Genomic DNA, 23,625 nt, shown 5'->3' on the forward strand with positions numbered 1-23,625 from the left:
GTCCAGGACAGAAGAGACTGGAAAGATTGCGTGGCTGGAACTGTGGGCAGGAGAAACTGAGTTTTAATGAAAGGAGTGTGGCCAATCGGTGGGAGCCATTGAGGAGAAACCAGGGATGATAGAAACTTTGGCCAGGGTAGTGGCTGTCAGGATCTACCAGAAGCCAGAGGGGAGTTGGGTCACCCATAAAAGACTTCCAAGCTGGATGAAGAGGGTAGTTAGTGTCCGTAAGTCCACTCAGAAGGAAGATCCTTGGCATGTCACATGCCAACTTCTGGCCACAAGGACGGGCAGAGATGATGGAGTCCCCTCAAGCCACCAGGTCCTCAGAGGGTCTTTTCCCCCACCTGCTGGCTAACGGCAGCCCGGAAGAATGAACTTCAGGAGGTTTAGAGTCACCGTGTGGTGGGCGAGACAGGGCTGCCTAGCTTCAGCTGACGTGGCCTTGAGGTGACGGAATGGAAGTGGGGTTCTGATGTGGACATGTCTCCCTGTCTGCAGAGTGGGCTGGATGAATGAGTATGTCAGAGTTACCTCCCTGCTCAAAATAAAGGCACAGTAGCCCAGGCTAGCCTGGAACCTGCCTCATAACGGGGGACTTCCTGGAACTTGGTGATCCTTCCGCCTCCATGTTTCGGAATGCTGGGATGGCAGATTTATACTGGACCCTGTTAAGAGTGGTACTACCGGGGTTGGGGATTTAGCTCAGTGGTAGAGCGCTTGCCTAACGAGTGCAAGGCCCTGGGTTCGGTCCCCAGCTCCGAAAAAAAGAAAAAAGAGAAAAAAAAAAAAAAGAGTGGTACTGAAAAGCTCTCAGGGAGAACTTTCCCTCGGGATGGAGACCCTCCAACTCCAAAGACCAGACCGAGACACCACAGGATGCAATCAGCAAGAGGATTTGGTTTATTGTCGGGATACACAGGCACAGGCACCTGCGGGCGCTTCAGTCACTCGGGGGACTGGCGCGCCCCACGGAACCAAGGATGGGCTTTTATAGGATTTTGGGGAGCAGAAGCAAGCATACAGAAGCAGATGCATGGTTACAGGGATATAATTGGTGGATTCTAATATGGCAAGGGTTTAGCCCGGGGGCAAGTTTCCTAGCTACCTTCCTGAAACATAAGGACTGACTCGGCCCCCCAAGGGTTCAGCCTGGGGGCAAGTTTCTTAGCTACCTTCTTGGAACATAACGGCTGACTCGGCCCCCCACCAGGGTGTGGGACCTCTCCCGGGGCTTTTCTCATTGTCAGGTGCCCAACGGCAGTCCTCCTGTTGCCAGGCCTTCAACCAAACACATCTTGTTTGGCAGCCGCTGTGTACTCAGTGTTCTAACCTTTCCCTGAACCAGTCATCTTAAGTACAGCCTTGCAAAATGGCGTTACTGCTGCTAAGCTGGGGTCTTTCATTCCCCCATTTTTTTTTTTTGCTAACTTTGAGTGAAATCTTTCACTCGACTTGGTCAAGAAATTTCTGTCTGGTGGGGGCTTATTCCCCACTGACTCTAGGCCACAAAAGGGCTAGGAGGAGCCACGTAGGAGTTTTAACTTTAAGGGGTTTGGAGTGCGCTGAACTCTCCATGTCTGGGGTGTAGTGTTGTGATTAGTCAATTCCTCAGACCGGACTGCCTTGACGTGTGGTGTGTGGATCTAAGCCGAGACTCCGTCTACCTTTAGGGCGGTCGGGGTAGTCAGGAGGACGGTGTAGGGTCCTTTTCACCGTGGCTCGAGATTCTTGGTCTGGTGTCTGTGTACCCACACGGTGTCTCCAATCTGGAACAGGTGTGGCACCACCGGATGTTCAAGCTTGTCCTGGTAAGCAGCGGCCAAAGGTCTCCAGACGTCTCTGTACAATCTGTAGGGCCTATAAATGGGCCCTCAGAGAAGGGCTGTCAGCAAAATCAGCAATGTTTGAATCAAAGAAATGGACAAATGGGGGTGGTGTTCCATATATTATTTCAAAAGGAGTTAGACCATGGGGGCCCGGGGTATTCCGGGCCCGATATAGAACTAGGGGAAGGAGGGCCACCCAATCCTTTGAGCCAGTTGCAAGCGTAAGTTTGGATAAAGTCTCCTTAATTGTTCTATTCATGCGTTCTACCTGACCTGAACTCTGGGGTCTATAGGCACAATGTAATTTCCAATCAATCCCCAGCAATTTGGCCACCAACTGACTTACTTGGGAGACGAAAGCGGGCCCGTTGTCCGACCCCAACGCTTGAGGCATGTCATACCTGGGAAAGATTTCCTCGAGGAGCTTCTTGGTGACCATTTTTGTAGTCTCGTGCTTTGTGGGGAAGGCTTCGACCCATCTTGAGAAGGTGTCTACAAACACTAGGAGATACTTGTATCCATATATACCTGGTTTAATTTCAGTAAAATCAATTTCCCAATGGATGTCGGGACGGTGTCCCCTAGGACGAACTCCTTGTCCAATCCTGGTCCTTCCCGGGTTAACCTGAGCGCACGCTTTGTAACTCTCAGTCACCTTTTGTATCGCTTTGTCCCAATTTAAAAAAAAACACAGATTTATCTCTTCTCGATCTAGTAAGGTTTTTATCTTCTTATGTAAAAAGGAGATCAATTTAAAAGTCCTTTGTAGACCCACTGTTTTAGTTGAGGGTGGTAGATGGCCCCCATTTTTTTTAGGAGCTCTATGTCCTCATGGGCGTAAACCCAACTGGTTTGTCCCACTGGTGGGGGCGTGGGTTGGTCTGGGCTATTTAAGGGCAAGATTTGTTTGCTCATGGCCGCTTCTCGCGCCGTGGCATCGGCCAGCCGGTTTCTTCGTGCCTCTGGGTTGTGCCCTTTCTGGTGTCCTGGACAATGTATAATACTCAGTCTTTTGGGCAAGAATAGGGCTTCTAAGAGGGCCAGAATTTTAGCCATATCTTTACCCTCAGATGTGAGCAGCCCCCGCCTCCGGTAGATCTCCCCGTGGATGTGTGTCGTGGCAAAGGCATAACGGCTGTCTGTATATATATTTAGCCTCTTACCTTTTGTCATCTTGAGCGCCTGAGTCAAGGCGATGAGTTCAGCCCGTTGTGCGGAGGTACCAGCAGGCAGGGCTTTCGCCCAAATCACTTTGTCCTCCGTAGTGACCGCAGCTCCAGCCTTTCGCTCTCCCTCTGTCAAGAAGCTGTTGTCATCCGTGTACCATGTGTGGTCAGCATTCTGAAGAGGCTGGTCCGATAGGTCCGGCCTGGTTCCATGTACTTAGGCAGTCATGCTGTTCTGCCTCCTCAGGTAGAGGAAGCAAGGTGGCAGGATTGAGGGCGACTACGGGCCCAAACTGAACCCGTTCTGCATCCAGTAACAAGGCTTGGTGTGAGAATTAGAGAGCCAGCGGTCTGGGGGCTGCTTTACCAAGGCCTCCACTGCATGGGGTGCTAGGATGGTGAGTGGCTGTCCCAAAGTCAATTTTCCAGCATCCTTGATCAGGACAGCAATAGCAGCCACCATCCTTAGGCACGGTGGCCAGCCGGAGGCCACAGGGTCCAATTTCTTAGACAGGTAGGCCACAGGGCGTTTCCAGGGTCCCAACCTTTGTGTTAGGACCCCTTTAGTATACCCCTGTTTCTCATCGATGAACAGTTACTGAGCAAATTGTAAGGGTTTGGAACAGTCGGATGAATATCTTCTATCCTCTTGTTGACCTTTCTCAAGTCTTGTACTGGCCTATAATCTCCAGTGCCGGGTTTCTTAACAGGCAGAAGAGGCGTTTTCCAAGGCGACCGGCAGGGGATTAGGATGCCTTGATCTAGAAGCCTCGTAATGTGAGGCCTTATACCTTGATAAGCTTCATGTGACAGGGGGTATTGTTTTATGGAGACTGGAGTTGTAGTGGCCTTTAACTGTGTAATTAAGGGGGGCTGTTGGAGCGCCAACCCCATCCCACCAGTCTCTGCCCAACCCCAGTGGAAAATTCGTGACCCAAGTGTCTATTTCTAGGGATTGTGGCTTGTCCTGTCCCAGTTCATATAGTCTATATTCATAGAAATTGAAGGGGAGTTCCGTGGGGGCCAGTTATTTGGGCCCCTCCTTTCTCAAAATGAATTTGTGCTTTTAGTTTGGTGAGAAGATCATGGCCCAGCAGAGGGTACGGGCAGTCCGGAACATGTAAGAAGGAATGGGTCACCTTACCGGTAGCCAGCTGAACCCGGCGGTCCGTAGTCCATCGGTATTGTTTCTCACCAGTAGCTCTTTGTACCCAGGCCGTCCGGTCGCTGAGTTGTCCTGAAGCTTGGGTGAGGACTGAATGCTGGGCTCCTGTGTCTACCAGGAAAGTAACCGGCTGCCCCCCAACTTTAAGCGTTACCCTGGGCTCAGGGGGGGGGCTCCTGGCCCTGACCTCCCTAATCTTTATCTAGAGCCAAGAGGGAGGTTCGTGGTCGAGGCTTTCGGGGTCCACCAGGCTTCTTGGGGCACTCTCTGGCCCAGTGCCCTTTCTCTTTGTAATAGGCACATTGATCTTTATCCAGCTTCAGCCCCTTTCGAGCTCCCCCCTATCTCCCTTCCTTTTTTTGGCCCTGTACTACGGCGGCCAAGATTCGACTCAATTTTTTGTTTGTTTGTTTTTTTTTATCTTTTTTTTTATTAAAAATCCTTTTAGCTTCTTTAAGTAAATCCTGTAATGTATAGCCCTGCAAATTTTCTAACCTCTGTAACTTAGTCCTGATATCTGGAGCAGCCTGCCAGATGAAGGACATAGAGACACTCGTCATTTGTCCTGGGTCATCTGGGTCATAGGGAGTGTACATACGGTAGGCCTCCTTAAATCTCTCTAGAAAGGCGGAGGGAGTTTCTCCTGCTTCCTGTAATACCTGTTTTACCTGAGCCAAATTAGTAGGGCGTCGTATAGCCCCTCGGAGACCCGCTAGAAGCAACTGGCGATAAAGGCGTAGGTGTCCCTTACCTTCAGCTGTATTAAAATCTCAGTTTGGTCCTCAGGCAGCTGGGTGGGACGCCCATCATCTCCCAGAACATGTTTTCTGGCCTCTAGGAACACTCCTTGTTTTTTTTTTTTTTTTTTCTGAGGTTAAGAGGGCCTGTAAGAGCTGTTGGCAGTCATCCCAAGTAGGCTGGTAAGTAAAACAGATTCTATTAGGTCGGTGAGTGCCACCGGATCTTTGGAGAAAGAAGGGTTGTGTTGTTTCTAATTGTAAATGTCAGCTGTTGAAAACGGCCAGTATTGGGTCTGGCCACCAGTTCCCTGTCTAAGTGGGAAAGCCTGGGAGGTTGAATCTGGCATCACCTCGCGCTTATTGCGCAATCTCCCTGCGACAGGGGAGAAACCCTTATCAGACTGATCTGGCAACTGATCTGGCCGGCGGCTCTGCCTCCTCCGTTTCAGCCGGGCCTGTCAGAGAGAAGATCTATGAGAGGGGAGTTTGGGTCTGTCGGGAGGACAGGTTTCTTAAGACGTGGCCGGCAGACCGGGCGGGGCCGAGGGGACAGGCTGGGGGTTGAGGGGAGGCCAATTCGGGTCCACGAAGGGTTCCGCCCGGGGGGGGTGTTAAGGCAAGACTCTCTCAAGTGATAATATAAGAAACCTGGTCAGGATGTCCGTGGACGACCCGATCTTTAACCTGTAAAATAATGATCTTATTAAATGTGCCATTCACTGGCCATCCCGCTCCGAAAGTGGGCCACTCGGATGTGTAGAGAGTCTGTCATTTTCTTTTTTTTTTTTTAACCTCGACGGACTGGTTGTGTGCCCGGTCGTGGACGTCTTTCTAATGATCAAGAGTGAGACTTAGGGGCGTTGTTAGGGACTGTCCCATGTTAGTTCTAAGGAAGATTAGAACACAGAGAAAACAAACAACACCAACAGTCAAACAAACAACAGACAGGCGTGCTGCACGGCTTTGGTACCAAACTGAAAGCAAAAAGTCAGATGGAGGTGGCAAAGGTCCGGGGCCCTCTGAAAGCCAAAAATACAGACAGAGGTGCCGTTAGTCCGGATCTTTCTCCTCTCCCAGATTGGGCCTCGAAAAGTCGGGCCCCAACACCCTTGGAACGTCTTCCAGGGCTGCGGGGCGAGAAGTCCGAGCTCGTCAGCTCCTTCTTCGTCCCGCCCAAATTCCAAACAACCTGGCTGAGCGCTCACAGAACAGACCTGGCTGAGCGCTCACAGAACAGACCTGGCTGAGCGCTCACAGAACAGACCTGGCTGAGCGCTCACAGAACAGACCTGGCTGAGCGCTCACAGAACAGACCCGGTTGAGTGCTCACAGAACAGACAGAATAAGGCAGAACGAGACAAAATCAGACAGACAGACAGACGCCGGCCGGCTTACCTCCCAGTGGGTGGTCGGTGGTCCCTGGGTGGAGGATCTCCTTTCCCGGCCAACGCACCAAATGAAAAGCTCTCAGGGAGAACTTTCCCTCGGGATGGAGACCCTCCAACTCCAAAGACCAGACCGAGACACCACAGGATGCAATCAGCAAGAGGATTTGGTTTATTGTCGGGATACACAGGCACAGGCACCTGCGGGCGCTTCAGTCACTCGGGGGACTGGCGCGCCCCACGGAACCAAGGATGGGCTTTTATAGGATTTTGGGGAGCAGAAGCAAGCATACAGAAGCAGATGCATGGTTACAGGGATATAATTGGTGGATTCTAATATGGCAAGGGTTTAGCCCGGGGGCAAGTTTCCTAGCTACCTTCCTGAAACATAAGGACTGACTCGGCCCCCCAAGGGTTCAGCCTGGGGGCAAGTTTCTTAGCTACCTTCTTGGAACATAACGGCTGACTCGGCCCCCCACCAGGGTGTGGGACCTCTCCCGGGGCTTTTCTCATTGTCAGGTGCCCAACGGCAGTCCTCCTGTTGCCAGGCCTTCAACCAAACACATCTTGTTTGGCAGCCGCTGTGTACTCAGTGTTCTAACCTTTCCCTGAACCAGTCATCTTAAGTACAGCCTTGCAAAATGGCGTTACTGCTGCTAAGCTGGGGTCTTTCAGTACTACCAACCAAGCCCCGTTTCTCCGTTTCTTTTTTTTTTTAAATATTTTATTCATTTATTGTATATGAGTACACTGCAGATGTCTTCAGATACACCAGAATCTGATACAGATGGTTGTGAGCCACCATGCGGTTGCTGGGAATTGAACTCAGGACCTCTGGAAGAGCAGTCAGTGCTCTTAACCACTGAGCCACCTCTCCAGCCCTTTTTTTCTTTTTTTTTAAAGATTTATTTATTTATTATATATATATATAAGTACGCTGTAGCTGTCTTCAGACACACCAGAAGAGGGCATCAGATCTCTTTACAGATGGTTGTGAGCCACCATGCGGTTGCTGGGAATTGAACTCAGGACCTCTGGAAGAGCAGTCGGGTGCTCTTAACCACTGAGCCATCTCTCCAGCCCCCGTTTCTCCGTTTCAACGGGGACCTCCTGCCCTGGGTTCAGGTCAGCCCTGTTGTCAAAGTCCTTTCTCTCACTGCGTGACTGATAAGATCCGGGTGAGTCACCATCTGCCCTGAAAATATAACTTTAACGTAAATCGCTTTCTTGTTCAAAGACGTTGGGGGTAGGCAGGTCCGTTCTGAAGTTTGCAAAGGTCCTGGGTGACTGCAGGACGCTGGACCCCTCAAACTGCATTGGTGGCTCTGATCTTCCCCTATCTGGGGACCCCTGATGCCGGGGCTGGGGGGTGTTGATAGTCAGGTATCTCAGAGGCTTTCTGGTGATTCACACGCCACATGCTGACCACAACAATCCTCCACCCCAGAGCTCTGACTGGCACTCCAAGCTACCTAGCCTGAGAACCTGAACTTGGCCTTACTGGGAAATGGTGTCTTGCTCAGAAATGCTGGGATCTCAAGGGTCACAACCAAAGCCAGGGGACTTTCCAGGTGCTCTATCCCCCGGCTCTGCGTTTCCTGAATTGGAACTTCAGTCGGGTTAACAAGCTGAGAAACTGCCTTTGTCAAGTTATTCTTGTGCCGAGCGTGCAGGAGACAGACAAGGCCCCAGTGAGTTACATACCCTGCCCGAGAGTTTTTTGTTTTGTTTTGTCTGAAACTCTCTCTGTACCTCTGTATGTAGCCCAGGCTGGCTTCAAATACGCAACCCACCTGCCTCCGTCTCTCAAGTGCTGATTTTTTTTTAATTTTTTTTTAAAGATTTATTTATTTCATGTATATGAGTACACTATTGCTGTCTTCAGACACACCAGAAGAGGGCATCAGATCCCATTACAGATGGTCGTGAGCCACCATGTGGTTGCTGGGAATTGAACTCAGGACCTCTGGAAGAGCAGACAGTGATCTAACCACTGAGCAATCCAAGTGGCCGTTTTTATAGGTCCAGATCTGCAGGACAGTTCAAGATAGTTCTTGGCCTATTATATGATTTCCCACTGGGAAGGGGAAGGGAAACTTGGCGAGGGACAATGGTCTCTCTCTTTTTTTTTCTTTTCTTTCTTCTTCTTCTTTTTCTTTTTTCTTTTTTTTTTTTGGAGCTGGGGACCGAACCCAGGGCCTTGCGCTTGCTAGGCAAGCGCTCTACCACTGAGCTAAATCCCCAACCCCAACAATGGTCTGTTACTCCCAGCCTTTCTGACCACAGTGCACACTCGGTAGGACCATGTTTGACTGGTTGCTGTGGAAACGAACAACAGCACCTGTCACTTGTGGGGGAACCACAGGCCAGGTAGGAGGGGACTGCAGGAAGAGTTGGTGTTGGTGGCATTTACAGAGCTTCACACCTCTTAGGGCACGTGGTATACACGTGACCCGCTCTGACACTTAGCCTCATGGCATTTCCTTCCTAGAGCTCACTACTGCTCCCAGTACAATCTGAACTTGATTTTTCGTTCCTTCTTGGTGGCCTCTCTGGTCCCCACTTTCTTTCTAGTTCTCGTTGCTGTGGTTTTGAAATAGGGGCTCCATATGTTGTACAGGCTGGTCTCAAACTCTTGCCTCCTCGGCCTCCCCAGCGCTGGAGTCCCTCTATGCCCTCACCGTCTAGAACAATGCCTAGTGCATGGCGGGTGCACAAGAAATATTCATTAAGTAGACGAACATGTCATACCTTGAAGTTTCTCTTCAACCTCATATGACCAGCCGAGTTGGGGACAGAGGGCACAGAAGTTTCTGACATGCGGCTATCGCTCGCCTCACCCACTAAGCTTCTGGTCACGGAGCCAACCCTCCAGGGTCTAGAAGCCCCCCTGCAGAGCTTGCGTGAATGGAAGAGTTCTGCTAGGCCCACAGAAGCAGAAGAGCAGGCTGCCATACCAACACAAAGGGCGGTGCGCCTCCTGGTGGACATGCTTTAAACTACAGGCCTCTCCTTGAGACTCTTGGAGCCTAAGGGTCCCCAATCCCATTTCCTGGCATCCTACAGAGGCCAGGGAGGGGTGTTGCTTACTGGCTTGCTCACCCCGCCTTTCTATATAACCCAGGACCACCTGCCCAGGGGTAGTATCTCTTACGTCAATCGTCAATCAAAAAACTATTCCCACCTCCCCTCCATGCGTTCCTATAAGTTGATCTGGTAGAAACAGAGGCTAGCATCAGGAGTCAGATGGGGTGGGGTGGGAACACGGTACGTTCGGGTCTGGGTCTCAGGCTGCCGACTGCACTTTGATGAGTTGTTGGCGCAACCCAGAATAAGGGGACTTTCACATTGCTAGCTAGTCCCGATGCGCTCCACCATGGAGTTTCTGAGAGAACATTTCAACAGAACGCCAGAATAAACACCAAGGTGAGGGACTGGAGACAGAACCAAAGAAAGGCTGGGCTGTGGTTTGGTTCCCTGGCACTGCTGGAAAGCTGTGGAACCCTTAAGGGGCGGAGCCTAGAGGGGGGGGTCACATGGGTCATTGGCAGTGCGAAGTCAGGGGAGACTGATGCACTCAGTACCTTCCTTTTCTTCCTCCTTTTCCACACCTCAGTACTAGGCGACCGGTTTTGGTCACACTGCCCAACCACTGACCTGAAGTCAAAAACAGTGAGCAGGCTCAGCCTCTTTTTCCTGTTACCTCAGGCTACCCACATGGTTGTGAAGGCTAACTAACCTGGCTGTTACCACTAGGATCCTTGACACGGATGGGCCACCAGCATCAACATGGCCTCCTACGAACAAAACAAAACCCAAGGCAAGGACAGCAGGGCAAAGAGAGAGAGGAGCTAGAGAGAAGGTTCATGGGTAAACACTTGCCACACAAAGGTGAGGACTAAACATCAGATCTGTATTGTTGTGGTGGTTTGAATATGCTAGACTCAGGGAGTGGCACTGTTCGGAGATGGGGCCTTGTTAAAGTAGGTGTGGCCTTGTTGGAGGAAGTGTGTCACTGTGGGCGTGGCCTTTAAGACCCTAGTCCTAGCTGCCTGGAAGCCAGTCTTCTCCTAGTGGTCTTCAGTGGTGGTAAAAATTAAAGAGGAACATTTTCTATCAGTTCCCAAGAGCTGGATCCGCTCGCTTCAGCTGCTACTCTGCCACGGCGCAGTCTGCAAGCCGCCCACTCCTGGTTGTCTCCCTTTTAGCCGCCCTCTCCATGCAGTCCCCTAGGAGGTCTGCGGGCTCTGCGAGTTCTCACTCTGCTCAGGCAAACAGAACCGGATCCAAACGCTCCAACCGCCTCTCAGCCATTTCTTTCACACCCTGTCCTCTTTAGCCCGGTAAAATCAAAGTTCCAGAAACTTGTAATTTAGCAATCAGATTTGCACGTTAAAGTCTCAATCCACAATTCATCCACACAATAGGTTCACTGCCAATTGATAAAGATAAAAACCGCCCATCCAGACAAGATAAAATCGATCTAGTTCACCTAAATCCTAACTATCCTCCTATGTAGACTCCATCTTGATCCCCCCCCTTCCTCCTCTCTCCCGCCTTACAAACCTTTGTCCCGCCCCACTCTCTACTGTCCAATCATCTATCGCCTCGGCATCAAACCTACAGTCTTCAGGTGAAGAAGTAGAACTCTCAGCTCCTGCACCATGCCTGCCTGGGTGCTGCCATATTTCTGCCTTGATGATAATGGGCTGAACCTCTGACCCTGTAATCTAGCCCCAACAGGAGAGAAAGGATAGCGGGAAGAGAAATTAGATCGTTGAATCTAATTTCTTTCCTCTTGTTTCTTCTTTGAGCATAACTACTAACAAACCACAAACAACCCTCCCTACTTTGCCCAACAATGACCAACAGCCACCAACCCCACCTCTCGGGAACCCTAGCATTTATTTACCCTCTGAAAAGTTCTCAGAATTCCAAATGTCACACAATCACAGGGAAACTATCTGCAGCTGGCAAAATCACGCCTCTGCTATGGCATGAGGCAGATCATAGTCAGCTGCTTCGGACAGTCAGAGACAGCCCATGACGTCCCCACACCCGCGAATAAAATAAAAGCATGTTGTTAGGATATTTCTGTTTTTTTTAAAAGAAATCAAAATTCCAGAATTCTCACTACAGAGCTGGCTAGCAAGACTCACTGGATCAGCAAGGTCTGGGTTAAATGGGAACACACATATGCAAACACAGATACAGTGTGCATATAACCACACAGGCATATACACATGCACATCACATAAACACTCGGAAATAAATAGGCTGGTTGCCGTAGTGCTTGCCTTTAAGCTCAAAGCAGGAGGATTGCTGCAAGTTTGAGGCCAGTCTGGTATACACATTGAATGCTAGGCCAGCCAAGCCTACATGTGGAGTTGTCTATAAATAAGTAAATAACAGGCGGGAGAGGAGGCTCCTCAGCTGAGCGTCTCCTGCTCTTGCAGAGCACGGAAGTGGCTTCCCAGCACCAGCACTGTTAACACAAGAGCCTGTGACTCCAGCTTCAGAATCCAGAGCGCCCTCTCCTGGCTCCTGCAGATACTGCACCCATGTGTATACACACACACACACACACACACACACACACACACACACACACACACACACACACACACACGGACCAGACTCTAAAAATTTCCACGGGCTGGAGAGATAGCTCAGTATTTAAGAGCACTGACTATTCTTCCAGAGGTCGTGAGTTCAAATCCCAGCAATGGGGATCTGACGCCCTCTTCTGGTGTGCATGGGGACAGCTACAGTGTACTCACATATAATAAAAAAATCTTTGTCTTAGTTAGGGTCTTATTGCTGTGAACAGACTCCACAACCAAAGTAAGTTTTATAAAAGACAACATTTAACTGGGGCTGGTCTACAGGTTCAGAGGTTCAGTCCATTATCATCAGGGCAGGAGCATGGCGGCATCCAGGCAGGCATGGTGCAGGAGGAGCTGAGAGTTCTACATTTTCACCCAAAGGAAGCCAGGAACAGACTGAGCATCCTCAAGCAGCTAGGAGGAGGGTCTCCAAGCCCACCCCACAGTGAGTGACACACTTCCTCAAACAAGGCCACAGCTTCTAACAGTGCCACTCCCTGGGACGAGCCTATGAAAACCATCACAATCTTTTTTTTTTTTTTCTTTTCTTTTTTTTGGAGCTGGGGACCGAACCCAGGGCCTTGCGCTTGCTAGGCAAGCGCTCTACCGCTGAGCTAAATCCCCAACCCGAAAACCAGCACAATCTTAAAAGAAAAAAAAGAAAGAAATTTCCAGAGCCCAGAAAGTTCTTGTGTCACACACACACATACACAAATAAATGAAATGAAAAAGAAAGAAATGAGAGTTAAATCATGAAAAGGTAACACGGTTCAGAGGAACAAGCCCCGTTGGCTGTCAGGTCTATGAATTATCACCCGTGTCTTGGTCACCCCCATCTGTTAAATAAGGACAATGATAATATGTATCGAGGCCACACAGGGCTGTCACGAGCCTCGGTGACACCACTAATTTAGAGAGCAGTATCCGGCATCGAGGTACTTTCCAAGATAAACAGACTAGACAATGCTTGTAAATGCCTGGCGTAGACCCAGTCCACTGAGGGCACAGCCAGTGGTGGCGGCGTGCGCCGAGGCAGGTGTCCGCTTCCCAGAACCTCCCCGACTTGTTGAGGCAGGAACCACACATGGGTTCCCCATGGTTACAGTCCCTGTGGTTCACCCCACATTAGCACCGTGACAGTTCTCTCTCTCTCTCTCTCTCTCTCTCTCTCTGAAAAACTCTTCTCTGCTGTATCCTGGAGGATACTTTCATTTGCCATTTCTATTGTTTTAAAGATTTATTTATTTTTTGTATATGAGTACACTGTAGCTGTCTTCAGACACACCAGATCCCATTACAAATGGTTGTGAGCCACCATGTGGTTGCTGGGATTTGAACTCAGGACCTCTGGAAGAGTAGTCAGTGCTCTAACCATGGAGCCATCTCTCCAGCCCTGTCCTTTCTGTTGTTAAAGCTTGATTTTTTCATCATTTTAATTTTCATATGTGTGTAAGCGCATGTGTGCGCTACGGCTGGGGCATGCCCTGCAGCTGGAGTTACAGGCACTCGTGAGCTGCCTGGCATGAGCTCTAGGGACTCGGGTTCTCTAGAGTTCCACCATGGAGCCAGCTCTCCAGCCCCCCTTTTCTTTTTGAGACGGGATCTCATGTAGCCCAGGTTAGCCTTGAGCGTGCTGCCTGCCAAGGGTGTATGTGTCTGAAACAGATGAACCTTTGCGTCTCTCCATGTAATCCTGCTTTCCTTGATTGTACACGCCACAGAGTCTGGATTTTGTGAGTCCTCTCTCTCCCCGCCTGGGATTGAACTCAGGTCTCCAGGCTTGGTGGCAAGCACCTATCCCCCTAGAGCCATCTTCACCCATCTTCCAATTTTTTTATTTTTTATTTTTCATTTTGATGGGGCCTAGAAGGGGTTGGGGATTTAGCTCAGTGGTAGAGCGCTTACCTAGCAAGCGCAAATCCCTGGGTTCGGTCCCCAGCCCCGGAAAAAAAAAAAAGAGGAAAAAAAAAAAAAAAAGATAGGGCCTAGAAGTCACCACGTAGCCCTGGGCTGGCCTTGAGCTCACCAAAATTCACCTCCGAAGTTATAGATTCAGGGTGTGAGCCACCATGCCCACTCCTTACTCCAATCTTTTTTTTTTTTTTTTTTTTGGTTCTTTTTTTCAGAGCTGGGGACCGAACCCAGGGCCTTGCGCTTCCTAGGTAAGCGCTCTACCACTGAGCTAAATCCCCAGCCCCCCCCCTTACTCCAATCTTAACAGGTGATATTAATTCTCAGACCACACATTGCACACCCTATATATGTGGGTTTCAGAAAGGCAACAGTGAAGCCACAGAGGCAACAGAGAAGCTGACAGACAGCAGGTTGCAGGGCTGTGGAGAAATGAGGGCACCAGCTGCTCTTGCAGAGGACCTGACTTCAATCCCCAGACCACAGTTAGCTTCCACTCTAGTTCCAGGGGGGCCAAGACTTTCCTCTAATCCCCACTGACACTGGCGCATACATGCCACACGCTCACACAGACACAAACACAGAAACAAGCAAATCCTAAGGAAACTAAGATAGCTCTGCCCGCCCCACCCCCCAAAGAAAGTGTCAGGGGAGGGAGGATGGGAGAAATGCTCCCCTGGAGGCACTGAGACGCTCCCCTGGAGGCGCTGAGGTGCTCCCCTGGAGGTGCTGAGGTGACACAGGGCAGAGCACAGTCAAGCTAGAGAAGGGAGGTGTAGCAAGGTGAGGAGACAGAACAAGCTTCATACAAACTAGAGTAACACCAGGACCAGACCATATCAGCAAGTGGGGAGCAAGTTTAGCTCAGGCCAGGCACTAGGGACCTCTCTGCCTGTTGCGGTTCCTTGGTGTATGTGTTAGCTGCTGCCCTCCTCTACGAGGTTCAGAGGGAGGAGTTACACCCCCATCTTGGGACCTTGTTTCTCTATCATGTCTGGGACACGCCCGTATCCTACAGTCCCAATTTGCTTTGATAAACAGGGCGGGGACCTTTTCTATTTTTAAGTTATCAGTTTGTTCCTGGTGTGTGGTACCAGGCAGATGGCAGTTGTGTGTACTTGTCTGCCAAAGTGCAGCGTCACTCTGTCTCCGTGTTTACACTCCGAGTGGCGTCAAGTGTTGCTTGTGAAATGGAGTCACCCCGAGCAAGGCAAAACCCTGCGGGTGACCTGTACCCCAGAATGATCCTGAAATTACCTTCTGCCCACTGTAAGTGGCGCTGGGAGGGAAGCAGGGCTTCCGGGCTTTAAGCCCTCTTCCACCCGAGCTACATCCCCAAGACCCCTCCTCTTTGTTTGCCTCGAGATTCCGCTGGCTGGGGATTTCCAGCTGGCTGGCCTCGGACTCTTTGTTGTCTGGGCAGAGGCCAGAGCTAGGGAAATCAGCGCTGTTTCGCATAACTGGAGAGCTCAGGAGTGTCCCCAAGGAGCCCCTACTTCCTGGCATCCTGAGCAATGCTGGATGTGGGGCCACTTCCCTGTTCTCTTTGTGATCCTCCACCACTGCGTTGTCCTCTGCTCTGACGAACCCTTGTTACCACTAGTCACCACAGTCCTTGGCTTCTCGTATTTCACTCTGATCTGAAACCTTGATGGCTTGGTCCCCAAGGGCTTCGCTGACCATCCTTTTCTGGTCAGTAATATTTTGCTTTCCAGACATCCCAAAAGACCGTGTGTGGGAAGTGGGATGTCCGTGGTGTTAGCGTTCTGTCTAAGCTCCGCCCCCACAGTTACCTGGCAACAGCCAGGTATGCCTGACACTATAAAAGGGGCTGTTGCCCCCTCCTCACCCTCTTGCTCTTGCTCTCTTGCTCCTTTGTTCTCTCCCCCTTCCCCTCCCCCTTCTCTCCACGCGCTCATGGCCTCTACGCTGCTCCTCTATTTCTTTACTTTTCTCTTTCTCTGCCCTACTATCCTCTTAACTCCCTTCCCCATACCCTGTATAAACTCTATTTTTTAAGATTTATTTATTGGGGTTGGGGATTTAGCTCAGCGGTAGAGCACTTGCCTAGCAAGCGCAAGGCCCTGGGTTCGGTCCCCAGGTCCAAAAAAAAAAAAAAGATTTATTTATTATGTATAAGTACACTATAGCTGTCTTCAGACACACCAGAAGAGGATATCAGATCTCAGTACAGATGGTTGTGAGCCACCATGTGGTTGCTGGGAATTGAACTCAGGACCTCTGGAAGAGCCATCGCTCCAGCCCCACTCTATTCTATACTTTATGGTCGAGTGGATGGTCCCTTAGAGGGAAGGGATGTCTCATCATGGGCCCGCTGGGGCACCCCCTTTCCTCAGACCGCCACAGAACATATCCCCCCTCTCTTTATCTTTTTATTTTTTTAAATTTTTTTATTTATTTTATGTATATGAATACACTGCCACTGTCTTCACACCAGAAGAGGTCATCGGATCCCATTACAGATGGTTGTGAGCCACCATGTGGTTGCCGGGAATTGAACTCAGGACCTCTGGAAGAGCAGTCAGTGCTCTTAACCGCTGAGCCATCTTTCCAGCCCTCTCTATCTTTTTATAGAAACAACACAAGGTGCTTCTCTGAGGATGGTACTCCAGGCAAAGAGGCTCGGGAGTACCCACACACTCCAAGAGCACGTAGTCCATAAATATTAGCTATTACTAGCATTGCTCAGACACACTGGTTTTCAATAGTCGCTTCGAACCTTTGTCAGCCTGGAGGGACAGACTTAGCACCATATCTCACTATTATATTTCTGTCCCTATGGAGTCAAAGATGACTCTCAAGTACAAGAATTCTTTTTTTTTTTTTTTTAAAGATTTATTTATTTATTATATATAAGTACACACTGTAGCTGTCTTCAGATACACCAGAAGAGGGCATCAGATCTCTTTGCAGATGGTTGTGAGCCACCATGTGGTTGCTGGGAATTGAACTCATAACCTCTGGAAGAGCAGTCGGGTGCTCTTAACCGCTGAGCCATCTCTCCAGCCCCAAGTACAAGAATTCTTAAATTGGGCACTGGAGGGATGGCTCGGTTTAAGAGCATACGCGCTCTCCCAGGGGACCCAGATCGGCTTCCCAGCCCCCACTTGGAGCAGCTGTAACTCCAGCTCCCAGGATCAGGGTGCTCTCCACTGGCCTTGGCATGCTCCTGCACACACATGTACAAAGGCACACAAAGGAGGCTGGAGGAATAAGGTGGGCAAAAGGGTACAAATGTCAGAAGTGCACAGGGTTGATATCACCCTGGCTGTCCGCAAGACGTCCAGCCTCGGTCTGGCGCTGGCCGTTTGCTTATTTAGACGTGGAAGGGACAGTGAATCAGTCAGTGTGAGTGACCCAGTTTCTAAAACAGTTACTTGTTTACGAAGGGTCACAGCGTTGTGGTCTGAGTATTCTCAGATGTTTCGATAAACATGAGTCATGGAACCCGAGGCCATAGGTCCAGTTTCAACCCGAGCCCCGCCTACAGACCACTCTCTTGCTTCTGGATTCTGAGGGCTCCAAAGCCCCGGCAGAGTGAGGCTCTGTTTCAACTGGAGTGGCTCCCTCCGCCAAAAAGCACAAGGTGACAAGGACAAACACACACACACACACACACACACACACACACACACACACACCCTTGAGTACAACCCTGCATGGGTGGCCCTTGAGTAGATACAGCCCCGAGGAGCACTGTCACTGCTGTTGAGGTGGTGGGACCCAGGAGTAGGGAGCCGGCAAATGGGATAGCTTCTCAGGCAACAGCCAGCTCTATTCAGACCGTCACAGACAGTTCTCATTGAGTTTAAGCTGTACACAGGGAATAGCTACAAGCCGCACTTGGCAAAAAAAAAAAAAAAAAAAATCAACCCAAAATTCCTCTGTTTTTCTATTAGAGGCATATAAAGGATAATTAACAATTAATTAGACAAACAATTAAATAGCAGCAGGAAGCAATTACTAGCAATCTGAAGCAGGCTCACTCCTAGACGCCACACCTGGGGCGCAAAAACAGGGTCCAAGAACAATTCCAAGTGTTTTGAGGAAACCGGTCCCAAGATTCCTCTTGCTTTCTCTGTGTGTTTTTGCAAGCAGTCGGCATTCTCCTCCCACGAGTCATTCTTGGACCATGTTCCCATAGAGCATCGCTTAAGGGCGTGCCCTCAGTTGTCCACACAGTTTGACCGTTTTTTGCCCTGTCCCTGACAGCCTGACAACACTTTCTGGACTCCCCTCTGTGTGCCATTTTCCTTCCCCAGTCCTCCCCAGAGCTCCCAAAGTCCTCTAGGACATGCATCTCAGGCCGCTCAAGAGAAGAGATCTCTAGAGAGACCCAGGGGACCTGGCTACCATCTCACAGGGGCTCATGGCTAACACTTCTTCTAGGCTGGCCTAACAGTTACCTAGCAACAGCCAGGTTCTACCTGGTTTGCTATAAAAGGACTGTTTGGCCTCTCTTGCTCTCTCTGACCACCGCTCCCCCCCCCCGCCCCCCCCCCCGCCTCTGGCCCCTCTCCTTCCCTCTCGGTCCTCTCCCCCTCCACCTCTCTGCCTCTCCACCTGCTCCCACTCCTCTCCTCCCTCCCTCTCCCCCTACCTTACCCCCTCCCCCTCCCTCTCTCCCCTCTTCTTTCTCTGCCTCTACTACCTCTCGACCCCTCTTCTTATGCCCCCAAATAAGCTTCGTTTTATACTAGACCGTCACCTATGGTTGGTACCTCGGGGGCCAGGTAGGTAGGGGGTGGGGAGAGCTGGGGAGAGGAGGTGGGGTGAGAGGCGCTCAGCACAGCCCCCCCCCCCGCAAAGGTGCCCCCCCCCGCCGCATCGTACCTCATTTTATAAAACCGCACTCACTGCTTCTGCTGAACTTGAAGTTCACGCTACTTGTTCACTCCCTCAATAAAATATTTAATGAGCCCCTGCGTTTGGGAAGTTTGGTCCCTGTCAGGTGGCTCACAGCTCTAGGAGACTCATTGGGCCTCCACAGGCACCAGACCCATACAGGCATACCGCACTCAGATGTGCATAGTTAAAAATAAAAATAGGGGCCTAGAGAGGTAGCTCAGTAATCAAGGGCACAGTCTGCTCTTCCAGAGGACCCAAGTTCAATTCCCAGCACCCCCAGGGCAGCTCACAACTGTAACTCCAAGATCTGACATCGTCACACGGACGTATATGCAGGTAAAACATTAGTGCGCATAAAATTAAAATAAGTTATTTAAATAAAAATCTTTACAAATTTTTTTCATCCTTTAAAAATTTTACTTGAGCTTACCTAGGAAGCGCAAGGCCCTGGGTTCGGTCCCCAGCTCCGAAAAAAAGAACCAAAAAAAAAAAAAAAATACTTGATGTATATAAGCACACTGTTGCTGTTTTTCAGACACACCAGAAGAGGGCATCAGATCCCATTACAGATGGTTGTGAGCCACCGTGTGGTTGGCTGGGAATTGAACTCCAGACCTCTTAACTACTGAGCCATCTCTCCAGCCCTTTTTTCTGTCTTTGTTTTTGGTTAATAATGGAGATGTTCCTTTTTTTTTTTCCCCTAGGAGCTGGGGACCGAACCCAGGGCCTTGCACTTGCTAGGCAAGTGCTCTACCACTGAGCTAAATCCCCAACCCCTAATGGAGATGTTTCTTTTGTTGCTGTTGCTCGTTTTCTGTTGATTTGAGACACGACAGAGCTGGAACTGGCTCTGTACACCAGATTCACCTGTCTTGCCTTCCAAGTGCTGGGATTAAAGGCGAGCATCACCGTGCCCAGCCTGTTGTTTTAACCAAAGTACAGAGAAGGCAAGAATTTCCACGGTCTTTGCTGAGGGCATCTGAAAGGGTGATCAAGAAGAAGATAGTTACCAGTTGCTACAATCTTACACAGTCCTGAGGCAGGCGCCCTAGCAAGCACACAGCTGGTCCCCTGACAAGCCTGGGAACTTCAAAACACCAGGAGGCTTGTGTGTTTGTGGTGTATTTGTGTATACCGAGGCCCTGATCAGTCATTCTAAACCCACAACCCCCACCCCTGACCCGCTTGTCCCTCTGTGCCCTCTCTCCAGAATGGAAGGAATCTTGAGTTTGGATTTTTCCTTTCTTTTGAATACAGGGGAGTCACCAGACATGACATCTTCTCCCAGTGTGGACCTTGTAGGATTTAGCCAACAGAACAGAGCAAGTCATTGGGGATGGGGGTGGGGGGCTGGCTGTCTAGTCCCTTTCCCTGGGGCCATTGGAAACTCTTCAAATATATGGGAGGCCCAGCTCCGGAAAAAAAAAAAAAAAAAAAAAAAAGAACAAATATATGGGAGGATGCCCAGAGGTTATAGGTAATTAATACTGTTTTTTAAGAGGAATATTGTGGATTTGGGAAGAACAAACATGTGTATGTATGTATCTGTATAGTTGAGGGGAAAGGGTGAAAAATAAGTTTCATTATAATTCTATTGTTTTGATTTTGAAACTACACAAATTCAAAGGATTTCAAAATATATTTTAACTTTTATTCTGTGTGCCTATGTGTATGTGTACAGCATGGGGCACATGGAGTCAGAGGACAACTTTCTGAAGTCAGGTCTCTCCTTCTCATGTGGGTCCCGGGGATCGAACTTAGGCCATCAGACTTGTTGGAAAGCCCATTTACTGACTAAGCCATCGAGTCAACCCAAAAGATTAATAAGATGGGGAACATTTCCCTGTGGAAGGACAGTGGATGAGTGTACGTCTACAACATAAGCAGAAATATGTGAATCCCTCCTCTGCAAAAGAGACACAGAGGTCTTGTGCTCAATAAGATATTTATTTCGCTTCTTAAAATACACTAAATACTAAAAACTCAGGATGTGTACACACAGGACTTGTAATTACTAACGAATGTTCTTAGGACCAGAAATTCTTTTAAGAGGGGTGGGAGAGGCTATGAGACAGAGAAAGCCCGGGAAACCAACACAACATCCTGCTGGGCCTTGGGCGAGCCTGGGAGGAGGGGGGTAACTGTCCCAGCCTCTGACTCCCTAGAAGGCGAGCTTGCTGAGCAAAGTGTGGGATCTGGGGCCCAAGCAGACCAGGTTCTTAATGAAGATCTAGATATGGGGATAGAGGGTCAGAGGGCATGACCCAGGGAGAGGCCCCAGAGATTTGGGGAAAGGTTCATAGCAGTTACTCTTGACATCCTGTGTGCCTAGGCCTCCCAGGCTCCCTGACTTCTCGGGTGGTGCCCACCATCTGTAGACTACAGACATCCAATCAGCAACTTCAGCAAACCAGCCCAGACATGGATGGTGGGAGGCAGAGGGGTCGGAGAGGTCGGAGAGGTCTGAGAGGGTTTGGGGCCCTCGCCAGCGCCAGCGCCAGCGCCAGCGCGCAGCGTTGACTCCTGCCCCCTGGGAAGCAGCTGGAGGGTGGGGCTTGTCTGTCTGTCCTTTACAGCAAATGGTTGTTCCAGAAAAATCGCAGCAGCACCTGGCCTCTCATGAACATGAGCGCCACGAGTGGAACCAGCACGTTCCCAACTTCCTGTGGAAAATGCTGTGTAGGAAGACAGTGGTTTTGTGTGTTAAGTTGCTTATTTGGGATTGGCAACCTGAGGTCATGTGGTGGTGGGAGAGAACCAACTCTTGTAAGTTAGCCTCGGACGTCTACGTTCGGATCTTTCTCTCTCTCTCCCCGCTCCTCCTGAGCCACCCCCTCCCCAATCTCTAACGTAAACGAAAAGCGTTACAAATGTAACACAATACAGAATAGTAAGTCAACCCAGCCCACAGGTAAGTGTGTGACTGATATATATACACGTTCCTGTCATCTGGCTTCAGCTGGTGTCCCAGAATACTTCCTGGTGATCAAGCAAGCAAGCGACTAGTAAGACATAGATAAGCAAGGAAGAAGGGCAAATTCCAGCAAAGACTGGAGGGAAGAAGAGACCAGCACTGTCTGTCAAGAGGGGTGGGAGAGAAAGCTTGAGACCAACACGGATCCGCCAGCCTCCTCACAGCTTTGTCTCAATCAAGAAAAGTCCTGGCCAGGGATGGTGGCCCACTCCTGTCACCCCAAGGGAAGATTGGAATGGGGGTGGGGGATCATTCAGGAAATCCTGAGCTAGAGAGACTCCATCCCCAAAAGAAAAATGGAGAGTTAGCTGAGCATGGTGGTAGCCCGTGCCTTTAGTTCCAGCAATGGGAGGCAGAGGCAGGAGGACCTCTGAGTTTGAGGCCAGCCAGGTCTACAGAGTGAGTTCCAGGACAAACAGCGAACCATCCTGGGAGCTGCCACTTCAGAGAAGCCAACTACTGGCTTTGCCCCAGGGTCGTAGCTTGCAAGTATAATGTTTGGTGACTAAACACCATTCATTCATGAGCTCCGAGCACCCAGGCTACCTGGCAGCCATTGTTCTCTCTCTTCTTCCCTCCCCACGGCAGGTCCCTGCTGGTTCTCACCTCTTGAATCATCCTGTGATTGACACTGTCCCCAATGTGTCTGAGCTGCATGGTCAGTGTCTGGATCTCTTCTGGCTGATGGTTCTGTCCAGTGTTCTCTTTAGTCTGACGAAGCGGATTGTGACCTGCAGGGACAGAAGTGTTCAAGAGACAGAGCATTGACTTTGCAAAGCCACCTCCAGTAACTCAGAACCGTCTTCCCACGCTGCATGCACACACGGGTGTGCGGGATGAGATTGTGTTTATTTCTGCTTCTCCTCCTATGAAACAGGGATCTGGGTCGAGCCATGTCGCAAGTGTTCAACAATCAGCAAGTCGCTCTCATGCTGGACCCCCCGACCCCCCGTGACTGAATCTTGTGGGTCGTTCTGTATCTGGTTTTAAGTATCTTACTCAAGGAAACCTGGAAACTTATTTGCTTCCGGGATCCACGGCTGCTTTTAAGCAACGAAGAGTGGTCAAACACTCATGGGTGCTTTGGAGACCTTATAAAGAATAAACATGGGGCTGGGGATTTAGCTCAGTGGTAGAGCGCTTGCCTAGGAAGCACAAGGCCCTGGGTTCGGTCCCCAGCTCCAAAAAAAAGAACCAAAAAAAAAAAAAAAAAAAAAGAATAAACATCAATAGAAGAACTCCCGTATGCTTCAGGAATGGGGTAGCAAGGGGTGTAAATGACGGCCGTAGGGGGCCAAGAGATGGCTCAGCAGTTAAGAGCACTGGCGGCTCTTCCACAAGAACCAGGTTCAATTCCCAGCACCCAGACAGCAGTTCACAGCCGTCTGTAACTCCAGTTCCAGGGATCAGAGGCCCTCGACCTCCTCTTTCTGGCCTCCGCACCAGACACACATAGTAGGGCACAGACAGATATGCAGACAAAACACTTATTTGTGGGCTAGAGAGATGGCTCAGCGGTTAAGAGCACTGATTGCTCTTCCAGAGGTCCTGAGTTCAATTCCCAGGAACCACATGGTGGCTCACAACCATCTGTAATGGGATCTGATGCCCTCTTCTGGTGTGTCTGAAGACAGCTACAGTGTACTTATGTATAATAAATAAGTCTTTTTTTTTTTTTTTTCGGAGCTGGGGACCGAACCCAGGGCCTTGCGCTTGCTAGGCAAGCGCTCTACCACTGAGCTAAATCCCCAACCCCTAATAAATAAGTCTTAAAAAAAAAAAAGCCCACTTATTCGTATAAATTTTGTTCTAAAAAGTAGCTGTTGGGGGACCTGGGCCTCCTGGGCCAGGGATTCTCTGAGAAGTACTTGGATTTTTACACTGCTCAGTGGGGGTCTCAATACCTCCTCACCTTGACCTTACCTTTGCTGCAGCCTGAGGCTCCAGCCTAACTGCTCAGAAGCACAAGCTCCAACCAGC

General features: G+C 50.0%; 1 protein-coding gene and 1 long non-coding RNA gene across 3 annotated transcripts; both read right to left on the reverse strand.

The window, feature by feature from the left end:
* Positions 1-880: 880 nt before the first annotated feature.
* On the reverse strand, positions 881-14,444 carry LOC134483864 (uncharacterized). 2 transcript variants are annotated; one of them, XR_010061019.1, is made up of 2 exons: positions 6,240-14,444; positions 881-6,139 (listed from the first exon to the last, which is right to left on the reverse strand). It is a non-coding gene; the product is annotated as an uncharacterized LOC134483864 (long non-coding RNA). The 2 variants fall into 2 exon arrangements; XR_010061018.1 differs by having other exon boundaries at positions 881-6,164.
* A 6,155-nt stretch (positions 14,445-20,599) lies between these two features.
* On the reverse strand, positions 20,600-23,625 carry Pxt1 (peroxisomal testis enriched protein 1). Its single transcript, NM_001420257.1, has 3 exons — positions 23,569-23,625; positions 22,252-22,376; positions 20,600-21,346 (listed from the first exon to the last, which is right to left on the reverse strand). Exons 2-3 carry the CDS (start codon positions 22,300-22,302, stop codon positions 21,242-21,244), a joined length of 156 nt encoding a protein of 51 aa, NP_001407186.1. The 5' UTR covers positions 22,303-22,376; positions 23,569-23,625; the 3' UTR covers positions 20,600-21,241.

This window comes from Rattus norvegicus, chromosome 20 (genome assembly GCF_036323735.1).
Source record: "Rattus norvegicus strain BN/NHsdMcwi chromosome 20, GRCr8, whole genome shotgun sequence".
Taxonomy (NCBI): Eukaryota; Metazoa; Chordata; class Mammalia; order Rodentia; family Muridae; genus Rattus; species Rattus norvegicus.